General features: G+C 27.9%; 2 protein-coding genes across 3 annotated transcripts in view; one reads left to right on the top strand and one right to left on the bottom strand.

The window, feature by feature from the left end:
- The first annotated feature begins 807 nt into the window (after positions 1-807).
- LOC101234692 (gastrula zinc finger protein XlCGF57.1) overlaps positions 808-21,473 on the top strand; it is a 72,325-nt gene continuing 51,659 nt past the window's right edge. Inside the window, exons 1-2 of one of the 2 annotated variants that reach the window (XM_065803863.1) lie at positions 808-930; positions 7,167-7,282. In XM_065803863.1, coding sequence (XP_065659935.1) covers positions 7,192-7,282 — 91 coding nt within the window. In that variant the 5' untranslated portion in view covers positions 808-930; positions 7,167-7,191. The remainder of the gene's footprint in view (positions 931-7,166; positions 7,283-21,473) is intronic. The other variant, XM_065803864.1, reaches the window with a different exon arrangement.
- On the bottom strand, positions 15,525-18,551 carry LOC136084132 (uncharacterized). The gene is made up of 4 exons (XM_065804279.1): positions 18,086-18,551; positions 17,354-17,477; positions 17,102-17,203; positions 15,525-17,017 (listed from the first exon to the last, which is right to left on the bottom strand). Exons 1-4 carry the CDS (start codon positions 18,326-18,328, stop codon positions 15,525-15,527), a joined length of 1,962 nt encoding a protein of 653 aa, XP_065660351.1. The 5' UTR covers positions 18,329-18,551.

The following is a 21,473-nucleotide window of genomic DNA, read 5'->3' as shown; positions in this document are numbered from 1 at the left end:
ACTTGCATTATTTACAGACCAGCCTTTAACGAACAATTTTTTTTTACTAAACGAGCTTTAAACTAACAGGTTACAATAATTATTTCGAGTTTTAAACCAGTCGAGCTCGAGCAACACGTAAAACGAGCCGAGCCCAAAAAATACTAATCCTTAACGAGCCGAGCTCGAACAAAGAATCTCATGTTCGAAACGAGCTCGAGCCGAGCCTGAACACTCTTAATATGTAAACGAGCCATGCCGAGCCCTGGCAAGTTTGGCTCGTTCGGCTCAATTTACAGGCCTACCTCCGTATAATGTTGTTTTAAGATTTTGCATGTTCTGTATATCATTTAATTTCTTCTTAGTTTTTGTAAAACATTTCTATTTTCTCATCATACAATTAGAACATTTTGTTTTAATATTGGTCCAAAACTATTTCTTACTAAATTGATAATTTACTAAAGGCAACCAATAAATATTTATTAACGGTTGCTGTTATTGTTATTGTTGTTGTTATTGTTGTTGTTGTTGTTATTGTTGTTGTAAGCATAGTAATCATAAATGAGCTTCCTTTTTACCTACCCTTTATTTCAAAAACTGTGTTATTGATTCTAATTAATATTGATTTGTATATAATAAATAACAGGATTATAAAAAGAATACTATTTTCATATTTTATTGGCAAAAGTAAATTACTTCATATAATGCACAAGAACTGAAAATAAATAGAAAGTAAAAGTAAAAACAGTATTCTTCAGTTGTATGATAGTATGCTTTTTTTATTCGGTAATTTGCCTTTCAAAAAAGGCGGGCTATTCAAACTTTCTTAATAAATCCGGAATCTTCGCAATCAAATTGTTTGGCAAAAATCGCGCCGTTGCTATAAACTAACGCGTAAAATAGAAATTAAAGTTGAAATAAAGCAAAGAGTATTTTTTCATTACTTTCAAGGTAGGCTAAAGTATAATTTTGATTGTTTCTTTTTGTCTATTTATAATATTATTGATATTAATATTATTATCATTTTAGTTATTATTTTTGTCATAATTTCTGTTGTTGTTATGATTATTGTTAATATTATTATTCTAAAACAAAAATTGGAATGATAAAAAATTAAATTCGTATGGTGTTAAATTCAAAGATTTTATTTAAATTTAACACCACACAAACGTATAAATTATTTTATACGTTTATTAAAAGCAACAAGAAGTTGCTTTTAATAAACGTATAAAACAATAACGATTATTTTATTTAAGAAAGTTATAAGTAATTTAAGTAAAAAAAAATTACTAAAGAAAGTTGTGAAGAAAATTATCAACTTGAACAATCATAACTTCCATAAAAGTAAACTAATTAACAAGTAAATCTACAGTTTAGTGGCCTAAAATATTTATATTTTTGCTTTTTTTAAAAACAGAGAAAAAATTAGATTCTGATTTTCTTTTTAAACAATGCAAACCAATAATTGAAACAATTAACAATTAACCCAATGGAAAACTGTTATCAATTATTGCTGATGGAAAAGTTTCGGTTGAGTAAATTGAAACTTTTTAAGCATGGCGATTAAAACTGAAGAATAATCTTGGTTTGAAAAAACTGACAACATATTTTTGTTGTTTGATTATCTTCATGTCATGAAGTGTGTTCAAAATAAAAAATTAACTGAAGAAAAAAAGGAACTATTTTTTGAGTTTGACGATAATAAACATCTAGCTAAATAGAGTAATTTAATAAATCTATGAGTTGGAATCTGCCAATATAAAATAAAACTTCCATCTCACCAAAACCAATTGAGCAGCAGAAAGTTAAGCTTTGTTTATGAGTTTTCTATGACAAAATGATTGCTGCACTTAAAAAGCATCCATCCTTTAAAAAATATGAAGTTATTGGCACCATTAACTTTATTTCTATATTTGTGAAGTTTTGGAAAATTTGTAATGTGAAAGGTGTTGGAGCAGATATATTTGTTATAAAGATAAGTAACATGTAGTTAAAAGATTACAAGCAGTCAAAATTTTGCTGTTCTTATTATATGTGGCAGATATGGTTAAAAGAAAGAAAAATTCAGGCCCAAAACGTATAAAACAGCGTACAAAAGATATCTCTTAATGTATTTCTATGTTATCATGGGATAGTTCACAACTGATTCATTAGGAAAAACATTTAACAAGCTTCACCAGGGTTCTGGAGCAACCTATTTTATTACTGCTCATTTTGTCATGGAAAAAGTTAGAATCCAACATGTAAAAATTTCTTTACTGTTAGAAATGGATAGTCTTGATTATTATACAAATGGTCATTTCTGTCATAATTGTTTTCAAAATTTAAATGAAAAGGATTCCCAAATTTTTGATAACTTGCCAGAACTTGAGGATAAAATTCAAGCAGAGTCATTACTTTCAATTTTATATATTGCTGTTATGTTTAAAGAAAAAATGGCTATGATTATAATGATATAGAATTTTGTTATAAAAAATATGATGTCTAAATTGATGACCTAAATAGGTCTTGTTATTTCCTTTGACAATGTTGTTCAATGGTTCAAATATATTTCTCAAAAATCTAGCAATAATAAAATCTCCAAGATGCACATAAAACTGTGATGACAATGAGTCTTTATTTAAATTTTATTACTTGTAAAAAGTATATTATATTTTATAAACTTTATTGTAGTTTTACTTTAACAGTTATATATTGTTACTATTATACTTTTTTTGCTCTCCACATACGTTTTACTTATTAGTGCTTCACTCAGCCTACAGCCCAAAAAAATTTTGGTGCGTTGACAATGCCTGTATTTTCAGATTTTGCCATGAGATTGGCGCAATTAAATGTACATACATCAACTAAAAATTGGGTTTAACAAATAAATGTACATTTTTTTGGGTCAGATATCAATCAAAAAATTGATGCAATTTGCATTTTTAAACAATTTTGCTTTAAAGTGTCAATAGAAACTAGGCTTTTTAAAGTTTTTTTTTTTAAATATTCTCCATAGTTTCATACTTGGTTATGATTAAATTCCTTTTGAAAAGGAATTTAATCATAACCAAGTATGAAAACTATGGAGAATATTAGCTTTTTTTATTATAATTTTAAAAACTTAAATATCAGAGTATTTTTCTCAGTTTTTAGACTTATATTTTTATATAATTCTGGTTCAGTGTAATGTATTCTACCATAATCAATCATAAAAACAGGAGAAAGAAAGGGGGGGAGATATTGAGGAGAGAAAGTCAGGTAGCGCCCATAAATTTGGTATCACTAATAATAAATAAAAATTATTATTTTTTAATTATTGAATAATAATAAAAAAGCCAATCTAAAATCAGTTCTATTATCATGTGACACATCATAATCAAAACAGTTCAAGGCATATTACAATCTTACTTTTTTATTCAGAAAAAGTGATTTAATTACCAAAATTGCCAAAAGATTTAGTATATGTTCCAATAAAAAAATTTCCTGAAATTTTCATATTAAATAAAAAAATACTTTTTCTTGTTGAATTTTAAATTTTTTAGGGAATTAACTCTTACTTCAATTGAACTTTGCTTACCATTTTGATCAGCTTCTTCAGCTTGACTTTAATGTTTTAATATGTAAATGCTTAAGTTTATTTTAAAATGAAATGAAAAATTAAAATGTAAGGAACATAAAAAACATTAACACCTTTTCTTAAACAATCAACAATTTTATAAATATAAGTAAAGCAGATGATGACCTTGATGCATCAGGTCATCATCTGCTTTACTTAGATTTGCTTTTACCTTGATTGCATCAGGAAAAATTTGGAAACACTTTTTAAGCAAATTAGACTAATGTTAAATTACTTATCAACTTTTTTTTCTTCTACAGTATTTTATCAATTTTTTTCTTTTATCAGTGTTTCATCAAAGACTGGAAATCCTGTGATTCCGTAGTTTTTAACAACTTTGTAATCCCAGGATTAAGCATTTAATTTCAAGATTTTTTTAAAATTGTTTTCGGTTGAATGTTTTTAAATTAAAATTTTTTTGGTTTAAAATTTGGCTATTTTCATATTTAAAATTTTAACAAAAATTTACCCAACATATCAACACAGTGAAGTGCCCTCTGGTAGTACAGACTCCATGCATTCGTCTTTATTCTCTGGCTCTTTAGACCCAGTTGATGCAGCTATCAAAAAGTATATTAATCATCCCAGTATAATGAACATAAAAAAATAATTTAGTATGTGTACACATAGTTTCCAGGTCTGTCAAATCACACCTGATGATATTACAAAAATTATAGGGTCTTTGAATAATAAAAAAAAGACTAGGGTGATATACCAAATTTTATGTTAAAATTTTATATTGTTCACTTAGGGATAGTCTTAAAGATTGCATGAATAATAGTATCCATAATGGTAATTTCCAGTCTTTTCTAAAATTGGCTGATGTTATACCATTTTTTAAGAAGTATTACCTAACTGATAAGTCGATTTACTGTTCAAATAGTATTTTACCAGCCCTTTCTAAAATTTTTGAAACTATTTTATATAAACATTTTCTTGATATTTATTGAGCCTAGATTTGATAAACTTTTGTGTGGTTTCCGAAGAGGTTATCTCAGCAAGCACTTTTTTCGTTACTTAATAAGTGGCATGATTGTATTAATAATGGAGATGTTGTTGGATCAATAATAATAGACCTCTCAAAAGCGTTTGACTATATCTTACATGACTTACTAATTGCTAAATTAAACACATATGGTTATTCGAAAGAAAGTCCTTATCTTACTATACATATTTGTCCCTGGATGAATTATTAAATTTTTATAATAGTCCGAGAGTCCGTCTAAGAAATTTGAGATTTTTTATGGTTGAAACTTTAAATCTATTAATTGTCTATTAATTGTCTAAATCCAATATTTTTGAAAAATCTTTTTACTATAAAAAGTATTACGTATAAACTCTGTTGTAGCAAAAACTCATTCTATCTCGGTAAAGCTCCGTATATAATGATTCATGGTAATATTTGCGTTTGCAAAATTTGTCGTTTTTAAAATTTTGTTTTATTTTATACTGACTTATATATTTAGCTAAGATTGTATTTTTATAAATATTTTTTTTTAATTGAAATGATTGTAAATTTTCGTGACATTTTTTTTTTCTTTCTTTTTTTATGAAATAATTTTAATTTTTTTATGACATTTTTATGTGTGTGTCTATAAAATTAAATGTGTACTGTCTATAAAATTATATGTGTTTTGATTTAAATTAGTTTTAGTGTTAACTAAATCTTGTAAAAATTAACTTGAAATAAAGTTTTTAAATTAAAAAAAATTAATTTACTGAGGCAATTGTGGTCCAGTGATCAAAAAAGTACGAAAATTAACAGTTACGTTCAGACAATCACACAAAATAAAAGATATCTTGCAAAAGTATGTCGCGGCTGAATTTGGGAAGCAAATAACTCTAATAAAAAACTGCTAGACTAGATGGAACAACTTTTGTAAATGCTTCAACGCTCTATTAGTTAAAAAATTGTATACAAAAGGCATTAATAGACATAAGTCTAATGGAAGGTAAATCATTAATGCACTAGTCTCAGTAAAAGCAACATTTGAGGCCCTTTGCTGTAAGCATGCTAATTAGTTAAAGCTAAAGGATATTAACAATGTTAAAATTCAAAAGTTGCACTCATCTCTAGTTCTTTGAATGCAACAAAGGTGTACCAATGTAAATGGGATCCTCAGTATCTGTACAATTGTAGAACCAACATTCAGTCCGAATCTGAAATAGAGCTAGTAACAGTTCGCTCTTCACTAAAATGTCGCAAATTGATAGTTGATTTACTCGAAAGACTAGACGCTTCAAATCCAGCTACATCATCAGCTTAAGAGTCTTAATCTAAGTTTAAACTTTCTGTTTCAAAGGAGGAACTACTCAAAATTTTTTCTGATTCTTCTGACTCTCCATCTGAATCTATTTTTTTTTTGCTCTTGAAAAAAGCAAAAGAATAACAGACGAACTCAATAAAGCTATAAAAAAAGCACGTTTTCCTAGCATACTAATTCGATGTGAGACACTGTTGGTGACAATTCAAAAGGAAATGCTGTTGTTTGAAAAATGGAGGAACACGTGGGTTTTTTTTTGCAAAGAGCATATTATTTTTTAATGACTATGAAGCCTACCAGTGTAGAATCTGAATGTGCTTTTTCTGCGTCCGATCTTTTTGCAACAAAAATAAGTAGTCGCCTTGCCAATAAAACTTTAGATGTGCTTTGATACCTTAAAGTGTATTTGAAAATAATAAAAATAATTACATATGTAAATTATGTCTATAAAAATGACAAATTATTTTTAATTTAATAACTAAGTTGGTAAAAAATTAAAAAACCAAAGATTTTCCATATAGTTTAATAAATGGTTTTTTCTAAACATGTTTTAAATGTCATTAGTTTTTTTTTTAAACTTAAAATTTTATTTTTGAAGATTTTTTGGAAGGCATTAAAAAATAGTTTCAAATGTTTAAATTTATCATAAAAAATATATATATACGCCTACTAAAAATATTTGAATATAACATTTAATTTAGATTTAAAAATGCGTTTATTTTAAACAATTTTAATTAATCTTTTTATTTTATTTAAAGCCTTTGCATAAAATAAAAATTTTACAAAAGATCAACAATTAAAAGTTATTCTTAATGTAACAATTTTTATTGAATTTAAATTGCTAAAACATTAAAACACCTGTAGTCAAATTGTAAGGGATAAAAAAATAAGGGTGTATATATATATATTATGTATATATATATTATGTATATATATATATATATATATATATATATATATATATATATATATATATATATATATATATATATATATATATATATATATATATATATATATATATATATATATATATATATATATATATATATATGCAATATAGTTCTGTGTCTATGTTTCTCTTAATTTCTCTCGGGAGCTTTAAAATATGTTTGAAGCCAAGTGACTATAATAAACACATTGTTTTTTATTTACAGAACTTATCCTGTATTACTTTGCTTTATTTACTTAATCTTTTAACATTGATTTAGCATTCTAATTAATAAGTGGATCATTAAGTTTTTCATAGATTTATATTATAAAAGTTATTTTAAAATTTTCAATAAATTTTGAAATTTTTTCTAAAATTAAATTTAATATTATAGATAACTTGTTCAAGAAAAGCCTAATATGGAAATATACGATGAAAGTGTGTTAACTCCTTATGAAATTGAAAGACAAAACAACATCATAAGTAATTATGAGTTTATGAAAGCTTGTGGTATGTTAATCATTTTTTTTTCTGTTAGCAAAATTTTTTGTTTTAAAAGATAGAATAGCATGTTTTAATAAAGGGGCATCTATAAAGTACATACACATTAAAACTTCTGATTTATGATCCCCTTCCCCTTGTACGCATTTGTATGCTTTCAACACTGTCAAATCCCCCCACTTCTCCTAGAGACAGGTGTTCTAATCAGCTAGTTTTAAACAACCTCTCTATGGAAAAGTGAGGCCTCACTTCTTCAACGCATAAATTTTTCAACTTGTTTAATACAAAAAAACTTTTAGTTAATTTGATACAACTTTGATACGTAATAGAATATTGATTTTTTAAACTTGTGAAATTTAATGCTTCTGTTAAAAAAGCATTTAATTTCTTATAAATTTTGTTTTATAAGAAATAAAGAACAAGAGTCAAACTGTGTACATACTAGCTGCCTTGAACACCCCTCGTCTCCCTCCTTTGTATGCATTTTGTTTTTGGGTAACCCACCTCCCCCTATGCCTGCGTATTTACTTTATAGAAAGATCCCCAAATTTTTATTATAGTTTTTTTTATTAATTTGTATTCTGAGTCTCTTTTGGTTATATCTAATAAATTCTAATATCTCCAAAAATTTAATAAAGCATTATTATGAATTTAATATTTATTGAGTATAAAAATTTTCACAGTTTTAAGACACTGTTATATATAAAACATAAATATAAAGTTTTATTCAATACAAAATAATTTTTTCAATAAATAACTTATTTGAGATATTTTTGTAAAGAATTGTGTATAAGAATAGATTGCAATTAGTGCACACACTTTAACTAAAATAATAGAAAAGATATAAATAAATGTAAATTTTTATTTTTGTATACATTAACTCTTCCAAGGTTAAAGGTCTTTACTCTTTCAAGGCCTACATTTAAGTAATTTCTTAATGTAATTTTTAAATTTTGAAGTTGCTAATTTTAGAATATAAATAGTGGTGTTCAAATACTAAACAATATGAAATTTTATTATTGAAAATTCTTATTACATATGAAAACTATTTTTATAATGTAGTTGATGAAATAAATTTTTATAAATATTTATATTCAAAATTCCAATCAATTAATAACTAATCCTGTTTAACCAAGCTACTTTCTAAGCAGGGCAAAATATTCAATAAGTAGTATAAATTATTTTACCCCTCTCATAAAAAGTAGTTGTAGGTTTTACTCAAATGTGCAGTACATACAATAAATAAATTCATCTCAAACTTTAAAGTGAAGTATTTGTTTTGCTGGTATTGGAATTAGATTAGGTTGTCATAAAGATTCAACTTTATTTACTCTAAATTATTATTTGTCATCAAAAATTTATTGACCTTTACCAGAATAACAAATATGACAACTTATTTTTTATTGATTCTGCATTTTATTTGTACACACCATCTTTACAATAGGGTAAATATTATTCTTCATGCACACAAGTAATGCTGTGATCATCCACTCAGTTCACTTAATGGTTACTAAAGGAAATCTGACAGTTGTAATTTAGGAAGATAATTAACAAAACAAACTCTGCTATTATTGTGAAGAATACATGCTTTTGTTGTTCAATAAAAGCTAAGGTTGCTAAAGAAGTTGAATATAAGACACAAATTCAAAATGAAGATAAAATTTCTTCATTAAATTTGATTTAGTTCTAAAATAAAGCAGCACAAGGTTGTAAAATAAGATTTATTATTATATAAAATATTATTAAATAATGATAATAAAATTATTATTAAATATAAGAAATAACATATAAAATCGATTATTACGTCCTTGAGTGGCTTAGTATTTTAACGGTAAACTTAACTTGTAGAAGCATATAAGAATGTAGGTATGCAATTAGTTTTAAAAAAAAAAAACAATCTTATATTTGTAATGAGTTTGGACTAGTTATTATTTATAAAAAGAATTATTTTCAGCACTTTACATTTCTTGTTGTTAAATAAAACGTGTTAAGCTTTCAACAAAGTTTACTATTTGAATTTCAATTAGTTTTCAGTGTAATGTCATCCAAATTTTATTGTAAAAAATGTGCGGTGCCAGCGAAGTTTTTTTTGATTATAGTGGCTGGTAGTGAAAGAGTTAAATAATAAATTTTCAAAATTAATTATGACTTTATAAATATTTCTAATTTTGCAATTAGTGATGACTTGATAAATATTTTATAATAATATCTAATAATATTTTATTAAATTATATTAAGTTGTTTTTAATGATAAACTCAACATGCTAAAAAAGTTTTAACAAAAGTTTTAGGTTTAACTTCAACTTCTTAATAATAAAACTTAATTGAATGAATATTGAAACATATTATATAATCTAATGGTTACTTTTTTCAATATGATACCTAATTTGTTCAGAGCATAATGACTAGCCACAAAAAAAGCATTGTATGGAAGTATTTTAAGAAAGCAGATAGTAATGTTTTTTTGTAAGATGTATGTGGGGAGACGATATCATACAAAGGAGGAAGTAGGTCTGCAATGCAAAATCACCTGAACTTGCCTCATCCTCCAAATCTGGTTGCTGGGACATCTGGTGCGGGCTCAACATCTAGTGCTAGGAAAAGCATGGGAAACAGCTTGATAACTGGTTATTTTAACACAACGACTGTGGTAATGAATCGAAAAAAAAAAGAAGAGTACCGCAATAAATTGGCAATGATGTGCATTCAGGATCTGCGTCCCATCGATTTTGTCAAGGGGAGAGGATTCCGTGAAGTGGCGCAATTTTTGTATCCAGGTGCGCGCACCACAAAAGTGTGTGTATATATATATATATATATATATATATATATATATATATATATATATATATATATATATATATATATATATATATATAAAATATATGTCATCGCCAATATTACTTAGTAGATAATTTGAGGCCCGACGCAAAAAATGCTTATGTCTAAAAATAATATCGGTCACTATAGGGCCCTTTTTAGAACGGAGAACGAGGCGTCTGCATCGTTCTCTGTTCTAAAAAGACGCGTGCAAAGACGGATATTGTTATCAATAGTTACAATACATCATTTAGTCATGAATGTGTTAGTTTACATATTTTGAATTATTGCTAACACTCTATCTTGGCCAGAGAGTGTGTTCACTTTGGCGATATTAATATGATAGTAATATTTCTGGTTACTTAAATTATTGCAGATGCTCCAATGATAGGATGCACATCAGTTGTCACACAAATAACTTTGCAATTTCAAGAAAGAAAGGCATCCATTTTTGTGAGGTGCAGGAAATTATGGGACAAATTAATTTATATCCTTGCCTCACAACAGGTGCATGGACATCAAATTCAAATGAAAGCTTTATAGCGGTTTCAATACATTTGATTGACAAGAACTGGAACCTTGTCAGTTATGTAATCAACCTGATCCACTCTCAGCAGCGTCACACAAGTGTCAACCTACAGGCAGGCCTGGGGAAAGCAATGGATGCATAGCAAATTCCAGAAGCCTTTGCAGTGATGTCAGATAATGCCACAAATATTGTGCTCGCACTAAACTCAAGCAAACATATGCAGCATGTGGTACGGTGTGTCAGGCACACATGCCAATTAGCCATAAATGACAGCATCAACGCTGTCCAGCAGTGACAAGTGTGCTGGCGGCCATCAGAAGAGTGGCGAAGTTCTTTAGAAGTTCGAATCCGCCCTAGAATGTCCTCAAATAAATTCAGAAGGAGGAGATCAAGAGGAATGCTAACTACTATCAAACTCCAGCATCCAGGCTTTTCCAGCCTGTTTGTCCTATCTGTGAGACCAGGTGGAGTAGCAAAATTTATATGGCGGAAAGAATGGTAAGGCTGCAACAGAACATCATTGCTGCCATCCAGGTAAGATAAATTGTTACAATTTACTATAATATATCAAACTAATTATTTTAATAAATATTAGTTATATAAAGTTTGATGAGCCATTTGCAGTAAAGTGCTTGCTCCCCTCTCCCTTATGCACTTTTTTATAAATATCTTCTTAACAGGATACCCAAGTAAAGAAAGACATGACCAGATCAAAGTGTGCAGTGCCTAACACTGACCATTGGGGAGTTGCGCAGACTGTGGTAGAGGTTTTGAAACCATTTGCAGATCAGGTAACTTTCTGGAGTGGCCAGCGGTATGTTACATACTCAGCGATTTATCCAGCATTATTCGGATTGCTAGATTTCCTAAAGCTGGATGAAGGAAACGACACGTGGGCTGCTGTACAGCTTAAACAAAATCTTGTTAGAGAAATAAACAAACGGTTTAGTTGGGTTGGCAATAATTTTCCTCGCTATTTAGGCATGGTTGCTGCCCTCCTGAATCCTCGATTTAAAAACCTTTCTATTTTTGACTGCTGAAGACAAAGCCAGTTTAATAATGTATTCAGAAGAGTTGTACGCCACATTGCAGCCACAAGTTGCCAGCCCTGCACCAGCCCCTGCAGCCACCAAAAAGAAGAAAACATAAGTGGATTTGTTTTCACCAATTTAAAAGCCAAGCACAATTACCAGTTCACCTCAACCCACTTTTTAGACAGGAGATGCAAATTTATATTGCAGAAGTTGCTGTACCACTCACGGGAGATCCATTAATGTGGTGGAAGTCAAGCAACTCTTGTTTCCCCCTTCTCTCCAGGTTGGCTGCACAACTTTTCTGCATCACAGCTACCAGCTGTTCGAGTGAGAGAGTGTTTTCAACTGCAGGAAATGTCATAACAAAGAAAAGGTATCAACTAACGCCAGAACATGCAGAGATGCTTGTTTTTCTATACAAAAAATCAGAGATGCGTTTGGGAAACTTGGTTGATGAAAAAGATGACGAAGATGAAGAAATGCAAATCAGCAACCATGTCGAACTGATGAATGACAATGACGATGATTGAACAATGTGTACATTATAAATGTATTACATTAGTTTACGTTTTTTATGATCTTTTTATGTGCAACTTTGCAAAGTTTGACATTAACATTTTTTGTTGACTTTTCATTCGTTATAAACCAGTATTAAATTGATTCATTCCGAATAAGCCAAAGTATTAAAATAAAATCTGTTTGTTATATATTCTTATAACAATTTACAATAGAAATCTCGACGAAAACTTATCAAATATCAATAATACAATTTTTAAGAAAAATTCTTCAGAATACTCTGGAACTTTAATTCGCTTAGTGATTTGGCAGGTAATTAGTGTTCGCAAATATTTTTTCCACAACAAGAGGTTTGAGAACATTCTTGTTTAAGTATGTTCCCATGTTTTTCCGCATAACAATTAGTTTTTAAAATACACACTAAAAATTAACTTCATAACTTTAATCTTTACTAATCAAGTGTTTTTTCAAATAATCAAATAGTAGACAAACATAGAATAAACTTGAATGCTCTCAAAAAATCAATGTGGCAACTAAATATTGTATGCGTGGTTAAGATTAAAGTGCGATTGCAGGCCTTTCCCGACCAAACCTAGTGTAATATATTATTTTCAGTAAATTTAAGAAAAACAGTTTATTTATTATGCATTATGATTAAAACAAAATGTATAATAAAATAAATTACATTATCATAATACATACAATGCATGTGTACACTATTACCAAAAAATAAGGACTTCATTCAAAAACAGATAGTCGGTTAACCAATGGTTAACTGACGGTTAACCGACTATTCGTTTAAGGTTTAAGAGTACAAAACGTTAACAAACTGATTTTGTAGTTTGAGTAGTCTTTTTTAAATGCAACATGTAATTCATTAAAATTGAATAACAATAATCTTTTTTGAACATGTTGGTTTTTCTTATCACTTATAAAATCTTTTTTTCCTGGCATTATTCTGAAAATTCATCACTTTGATAAAAGTTAATCACTAAATTAACTGTTTCTGGTGAAAGTTGGTTTCCAGTTTTTTTTTGGGCAATGATAGAATTCCATGCTCATTTTTAACTTTTCTTGCAGTTCAAATAAGATACTCAGACACTTTAAAGTAGATTGATATTTTCGTGCGTGTCCATGATTTTTGTGCAAGTGTTAACATTTGCACCTTATGGCGATAAGAGTCAGTCTCTGAATTTTTTTTTATTTCATACATTAAAATGTTTAGATCATGGTCATTATTATTCATTATATGTTTTGCTGCAGGCAACTTACTGTGTTTTGAAAGACTTTTTAGTTAGACTGGCTAAATTCCAAGCAATTCTATAGTGGTATCTAACTTAATTTTTCTCAATTTTTAATTCCCATTCTTCCTGTGAATTTAAATCTTCATCAGTTTCTACTGCTTTTTTGTAACATTTACTGCAGAATTTTCAACCTGGGGTTACATAAACATTGTTTTCTTGCAAATTTTGCCAAATCTAAGGAAGTCTTTATATTACCTAAGAAACAAATTTAGTTGAATTTTGAAATAACTGAAAAAATAAAATTTTTTAAAATAATAAATAGTTTTTCTTTTGATTTCCATATCTGTTTTTATTCTGTTATAATTAATGTTAGATTACCTTTTAAAGCAATTTTTTTACTTTCCTTGTGTGTTCCAAAAGGATTGCAACACTTTGTAATTTTTCTCTCAAAATATTTTCCATAGAATTGCTCATGACAACATATAATTTTTATTGAACAATATTTTTTCTTTAAATTTGCTCAACATATTATTTTTCTTGTTTTTTTTACTAGGAAGATCTTTGAATTGAACAAAACCTTGTTTTCTAAAAAATCCAGTTTTGTGGCAATGAATGCTAACACTTTTTCCAATGTCACATTTTTCTATATGAAATATGTTTTTTATTTATAATATTAAAATCACAATCATTCTTTAAGAAAATACAAACAAGTAAAGTACAACTTTTAAAAAGAACAAATCAAAACTTTTGCTTGTTTTTGATATAAAAAGGGGTAAGCATTCACCAATTTGAATTGAAATAATGAAAATAAATTGTTTCTTAAACTTAAAAAAATTATGTTTTTAAATTGAACTTAAATAATAATTTATTATTAATTCATTTTATGTACATATAAAAAAAAAAATTCCAGAGAGATTGGGGGGGGGGGGCGCGGTTACAAAGTTGGTCAGAAGCCCCCCGGCCCTCTCTTCGCCCATGACTGTAAATGTCCTAATCGAGTCGATAAATAACACTATTTGATGTTTTATTCAAATAAATGTTTTAAAAAAATATTTCAAATGCTTTCGTTACAAAATTCAAATTTTTCCCAAGAGAGATTTTGATCAAGTATTAGAGAGACAATTGATGAATCTAATTTTTTTCAGTAGACCTAAGATAAAATATTGGTATACAATTAAACTTTTTACTCAGGATTTTGGGCTACAGTCTTCATTTTACCTCCAAAATTCATGAATTTAAAAGTCAATAATTTTGAACAAAATTGGATAAACAAGGCATTTTCTGAGACAATCGAGTTTGAGGATGCTATTTTCGGATTCCTCAAGTAAAATTCTATTGGGGTACCAAACTTTAGAAAATTTCCCCAAGCCATTATGAAGATACTATATGTGAAAGTTGCTTTTATTGCTTCAGATAATCACTAAAATTCTGAGTCAGCATTATTTTAACTGGCGATATCTCTGAAACCCATGTGTATTTTTAACTAAAATTTTTGCAATTATTATTTTTTTAATATGGACTGCAAGTGTGGTAAAAATGAACATATTCTGAGACGCAAAGGTGTTATGGTTTGGATGATTTCATATGGAATGATCCTATGGCACTGTGGACCAGAGTGACCGCCAGGTTGAGTTGTTCCCCAGGTCTAATTTTTTTTTTGCAATAGCTAGATATACATTAGTAGACACCATTTATAACATTTAGAACTTCTGGGGTGTTGGAATTTTCAAAAAAAAATGAGACAAAAAAATCAAAAAATAGCTATACTTATCACTGTGGACCTGAGTGACCACCAGATTAAAATGTTCCCTAGGTCTGATTTTTTTTTTCAATAGTTGGGTATACACTATTTCTAACATTTTGGGAAGACACTATTTATAACATTTTGGGAAGACACTATTTATAACATTTAAAACTTCTAGGGTGTTAAAAAAAATTGAAAAAAAAAAATTAAAAAATAGGTGTAACTTATTCTACACAAATAAAAGCACAAAGTAAAAAAGCTTTATGTTAACTAGTTATAATATAAGTCTAAATCTATAAATAATATACTTTACAATATATACTTGAAATTATAAACATTAAATTAAATTATATAATTATTCAGTTTATTTAATGTTTTTTGATGCAAACTCGACAACACTGGATTTTAGTCGTTTTGCATAATCTATATGGTTAACTCTTCGTTTGTATCTATTCCATGTTTTTTTGAATTCATGATGAATAGCTTCTCCTGTTTGCTCACAGTAAACTCCTAGGCCGCAGTCAGTAGAATGAAGAAAAGGAAGTATATGACATACTGCTATGTGAACTTTCCATGTAACACTGAGCTTGATACCCTCAAATGTGGCATGCACGTATTCAATCAAATCTGCATAGGACTTTTTAAACTCCAGAACAGCAGTGCTGATGTTATCCCCTGCTACCATACCAAATGCTTCTGCTTGAAGGCATTTAAACTTTCTAACACAGTTTACTATTGGTAGTAAGTCATATTTTCCATTGTTTATAATATCTCTTTCAAGTATATCCACCAACTTCAGGAACTTGCTTGCATTGTTTCCGTCAAGCCCTATGCCTTGGTATCCTCGAAACATGATGTAGTTTGATTGTAACCACTTCTCAAACAAAGGCCATACACTAACTAGAAGTACTGCAAGTTTATTTACTATTCCCATTAGAACATGGAGCTCAGGAACAGGAACCAACTCTTCGAGAAGAGTTTCAGGATCTTCCTCTTTGTACAAAAGTCTTGGATTTGTAACATTTTTAAAGTGTGACATTTTTGACTTCTTCTTTCCGTCAAGGGTAAAGTTGTTATAATGATCATCCAATGACCTAAGTGTTTGTTTAATTCCAGCCTCAAGAGTGCAGGATCCCTCACAATATAAACAACTGTATTTCCCGGCATGACTACTAATTCCAAACACTGAATTTGCACATTTTAGATCAAATGCAACGTAAAACTTTACATCGTTTAAATTCAGGGGCTCAATAAGCTTCCAAAGATTATCATTAGCTTCAGAAACCCTCTCAACAATTGCTATAAGAAAGGATCTTTTTACTCCAGCATCATCTAGCTCTGAATCTGAAGAAGTTTTTTCCAGGGGATTAAACACATTTACAGTAACTTTAAGGAATCCCTGACCTGAATCCATAGCTATTCTCAATATGGAGTCATGTGGATCTATTCCTCTTTCTGTAATGACGTGCTGTATAAATGTAGATGTATCTTTTACATGAACCAATGTTCTAGTAATGGCTTCTTCTCCATCCATAAAACCTACTTCTTTAGAAGTGTAAAATTCATCTATACGGTTATGGAGAGCTTCAATTTTTTCAAAGATGTTCGCTTCAATACAGGTTTGAGTTCCCATACTAGATCTGCATTTGGAACAAAAATTCTTTGTTTGATTTTTTGAAAGCTCAAGAGATTTAACCAACTCCATAACAGTACCAAAGGACACCTGTTTCAGCTCAATTCGGTCAGTTTTTTTGTCAGGAGTTCCAACCACAATGTTCAAAGGAGACCCTTGAGTAGCCAACTGAAACTTCTGTCCTCTACAAATATTTTCAGCTTCCATCTTGTGCTTAAGTATACCTGGCAACATACATAAATAAAATATGTTTATTATTTGGAATTTTAAATATGTATTTATATTAAAGAACAGCTTAATATACTTGCCTGAGGCTACCCGTTCTAAATATTTAGGTCCAAGCTGTTCTGCCGCTTCAATGAGATTGTTCACAGCTCTGCTCTCTGTACAGATATGAGCCACTCCTTGCACTAAATATTTTTGTTTGAAAACAAATGAACAAAATTTTTAATTAACTAAATATTTTATTAAGTACAATAAATTTTGTTATGTGAAGCATTATATATATGAAGCATTATATATATGAAAAAATAAAACAACAATAATAATAAAATTCTAACCTACAAAGCCAAAGCATGTTGAACATAGTCTGGAAGACTTTGCATGTTCAGAATCATTAGAAGCACTGATTTCATCAACAATGTCTATGATATTTGATGATCTTCTAAGATGCAATCTATCAATCTAAAATAATGGAAAAAATATTGATCAGTAAGTGATATTATTTTAGCATACTAAATGGTATTTTACTATACACTATGTAAGTTGAACTATATATACTATATAATTAAATTTTAAGCTCACACTGTAAACAGTAAATAAATAGTTAATAAATAAATAGTAATTAGTTGTTTATCTTATACAACCTTATATACATGTTTTGTATAACTAATATTTATATACTACAATGTAGTATATATGTAGTATGTATGTAGTCTACATACATACATATTATACTCAAATACTTCCATGCATGTCATACTTAAACTAAGTATATGTATATACATATACTTATCGTGCTGTATATATAATATATAAAGTTATATACATTTTAAGTCTACGCATACTAAAGAAAAACTGAAAGTTTTTTTAATAACACATGTATTATTTTTTAATACATGTATATGTATTAATAACATGTACTAAGTAAATGTTGTAATAACATGTATTAAAAAAAAAATCTGTTCTATATTTTTAGTTAAGAAACTGTGTGATTGTAAATATAACAAAGTATTAACTAAAAATTAATAATAATTATTATACATAAAAAAACAGATTAACATGAATTTTACCTTGGATATCTTCACTATCCAGTTCCCTAGGTACTCCACCTTGTTCTTGTCGAGATCATAGAGGTTTCTGTGGCAATTGTTACAAATAACCTTGGGATAGTTGGTTACATCTAAACTATACTGACTCCAGACGAAAGTTTTGATCTTTGTTTCAATTGCTGGAGTGATCTTTTGAATTTTAGATGACTTTTTCCCGAACTGTGTAAGACAAACAGCACACGTTTTATGTAAACAGTCCGCCATTGTATATACAATTTAATAATTTCGCGGACTTTCAACCGAGTTTTCACCTAATTTATTAAGATTTTTATGGCTAAAAATAAATATTTTTGAGCAAATTTTTTTTGACTTTGTCCAATCACTCAGAAGTTTTTAATGTCATAAATGGTGTCTACTAATGTATACCCAACTATTGAAAAAGAAAAATCAGACCTGGGGAACAACTTAACCTGGCGGTCACTCTGGTCCACAGTGATGGATTAATAAATAAATAATGATAAATAACATAAATTATTATTTCAAACATAATAAAAAATGTTTCATTACGAAAAAAATATAAACACAAAAGATACTTTTTTTGTGGTTTGTTTACAATTTTTAAAATACTTTTGCTCATTATTTGAGCGGTAAAGCTATTATAATTTTTTTATAATTTAATCTTTTTGGTAGTTGGATAAGCTATGTGGATTCAATTTTTTATTCTACATAAAAAGATAAAACATTTTGGGCTAAGTTTGTAATAAATTAACAACCTTTACTTGATTTAAAAACACTAATATTGCAATAGATATATAAAACCTAATAATTTTATAATTTAAAAAATAAAAAAATTTACACTAGCAACTACTTATTTGTTTTTTTTCTTTAACAAAAAAACAAATAAGTCTGTCTATTTTTCTATTTTGCCAATTGGTTTTTTATACTAAAATCTGTATGAAGGTAAATTATTTTATGTAGCCTGTTGTTGCGAAGAGAAAAAGAGTCTCAATATAAAAAATATATCACAATAAAACATACTTTAGTTAAAATGTATTTATAGTTTTGAGAGTCTTCTTATTAATTTTTTGAGCTGAACTTAAATGTTTTACCTGATAATTTTATTGTTTTCCAAAAATAAACCTTTTATGTTTCTATTCACTTTATTTTAAAAATAACTTGGGTATTTCCACCAAATACCCAAGTTAGATACTAAGTTGTATCTTTCATTTTAATAATATGTTGTAAATGTTGTAATCTCTCAACTTCTTATTTATTACTTTCTAATTTTACTAGTCACTGTAGTAGCAAATGGGTTGTAGGCTATTTATAGCTCGATATATAGGCCTTCACAAGTTAAAATTATTTCTAAACTAATGGAAACCTAACCTAGGGCATGACAATATTTATTAGTAAGTCAACAAAATTTTCTTTATTTTTCAATATAGCTATTTATTAATCTAATAATTTAAAAATAATACTTTACATGATATACAGGCAATAAAAAAAAAAGTTAAAATTGAAATTAAATTATAGTTAAAATTCCTTTCCCAGTCTTTTAATAATCTGGAATACTACTAATTAAGTACCAAAATATATACTACTATCTAATTAAGTACAAAAATATTTATGTGTATAATTTTGTGTAAATTGAGTGAAATAAAAAAATTCAACTTTCTAAAAACCATCGATTAATAATTTGTATTTTTTTTTGCTTAATGTCATTTTTCGGGTCATTTTCCTGCTCAGAAATAAATGTTTTTAACTGTTGAGCTTATATCTTCTTTTATTTTTTAAACAAGGACAGAAAATGTTATTGATTTCAACATTTATTGTAACAATTTTGAACTTCAAATGTGATTATCATATCTATGATCAATATCTAACCATTTCATGTCTAATATGTCAAAATGTGGTTACAAAGTCAAATAGATTGAAAATTTTATCGTACAGCTGTTTATAGTTTTGAATGTAGGGTTTTGTTCATTTAAGCAGGTAGAATATTAAAGTTTGAACAACATAAGTTTAACCTTTTTGAACAAAACTCTTAGATAAAATACTATTAAATATGATGGACCAAAAACTAAAAAATACCAAGAATCAAATTACTTTTTATTTACAGAAGATACCATGTATCAAAATAACTTGGACTTTATAAGCTGGCAAAAGACTTCACAAATGCTGTGTTTTTTTCTATTTGAATTGTCATTTCCATAAAATACCTTTGTTGTTATAAAACTTTTTAATAATAATAATTTTAAAAACTCACATGAATATATTGATGATTTTCGATTTTAAATAAAAACTTCAGATGCTTTTAGAATGCAGATTTAATACATATATATGTATATATATATAATACATATATATATACATATATAATAATAATAATAATAATAATAAGATTGAGCTGTGGCATAAAGCAGAGCTGACCAACTGAATATAGTCAACTATGATAGCTGAACTGTATATAAGTTTCTTATTGTTTTCTTATAGGCATTGTAACTATTATTAAACTTTTTATTTTTAAAAGATTGCTTATGATTGGCAAAACGTTTTTTCCATTCACCCTCTGTTATGCCAATATATTGTTTATCAGGCACATTCTTAGCAGAAACAACACATTTATATACCATATTTTTTGATAAACAACTTCTTCTCATTGGACAATTGCTTTTTTTGTTTACAATTACAATTTCCTGTAGTTTTTTCATTTAGGATTTCTTTTTTATTAAACAAAGCATTATTGTGACCTTTCATAATTCTTTCCATTTTTTTTGTGCAACTGTAGCTAACTTTAATTGTACTTCGATTAAAAATTTTACGTAATTTATTAAAGGGCTTATCAACTAATTTTAAAAACATTTTTTTAGTAGAAACATTTTTGCTTTATGGGGGGTTGAACCAAATTACATTTTTAGTTCTATTTCCCTTTTTTGTATTCTTACTTTCAGGGTCAAATTTTAGTTCAAAATTTTGGAAACCACTTTTTTTTAACAGCATCTTCAAATATTCGTTTAGAGGAATTGAACACAGTTTAATTAGAGGAGTTTTGGTTTAGCCTGTTATTAGTTGAAATTGGGATTTGTTTTAGAATTTGGTTTAGCCTGTTATTAGTTGAAATTGGGATTTGTTTTAGAATTTGGGGTGGATGATTTGAGTTAATGTTAATCTACAGTAATTCATCGTTTGGTTTTGTAACGGCTTATGTGAATTTTTTGAGAGGTTATATATGACATCAAGAAAGTTTACAATTTTTAAATTTATGTTTATTTTGATTTGAAAGCCAATATTTAAAAAAAATTTTATAATATCTTTTTCTAATTATTGTTGAGCTGTGGACCAGATTTTATACTCATTACTATTAAACCTTCATCGCGGCAAAAGCCTAAATCATTTATATTGATTATTT

This window comes from Hydra vulgaris, chromosome 08 (genome assembly GCF_038396675.1).
Source record: "Hydra vulgaris chromosome 08, alternate assembly HydraT2T_AEP".
Classification (NCBI taxonomy): domain Eukaryota; kingdom Metazoa; phylum Cnidaria; class Hydrozoa; order Anthoathecata; family Hydridae; genus Hydra; species Hydra vulgaris.
Note: the sequence above shows the minus strand (reverse complement) of the source record. Positions and strands in the feature narration are given on the sequence as shown.

Excerpts from the sequence above, each read along its gene's own strand:
- LOC136084132 (XM_065804279.1), bottom strand. The coding sequence starts at position 18,328 with ATGGCGGACTGTTTACATAAAACGTGTGCTGTTTGTCTTACACAGTTC. Across the intron at positions 17,204-17,353 it reads AACATGCTTTGGCTTTGTAG|TGCAAGGAGTGGCTCATATC; the intron begins GTTAGAATTTTA and ends AAAAATATTTAG. Across the intron at positions 17,018-17,101 it reads TTTAGAACGGGTAGCCTCAG|GTATACTTAAGCACAAGATG; the intron begins GCAAGTATATTA and ends GTATGTTGCCAG.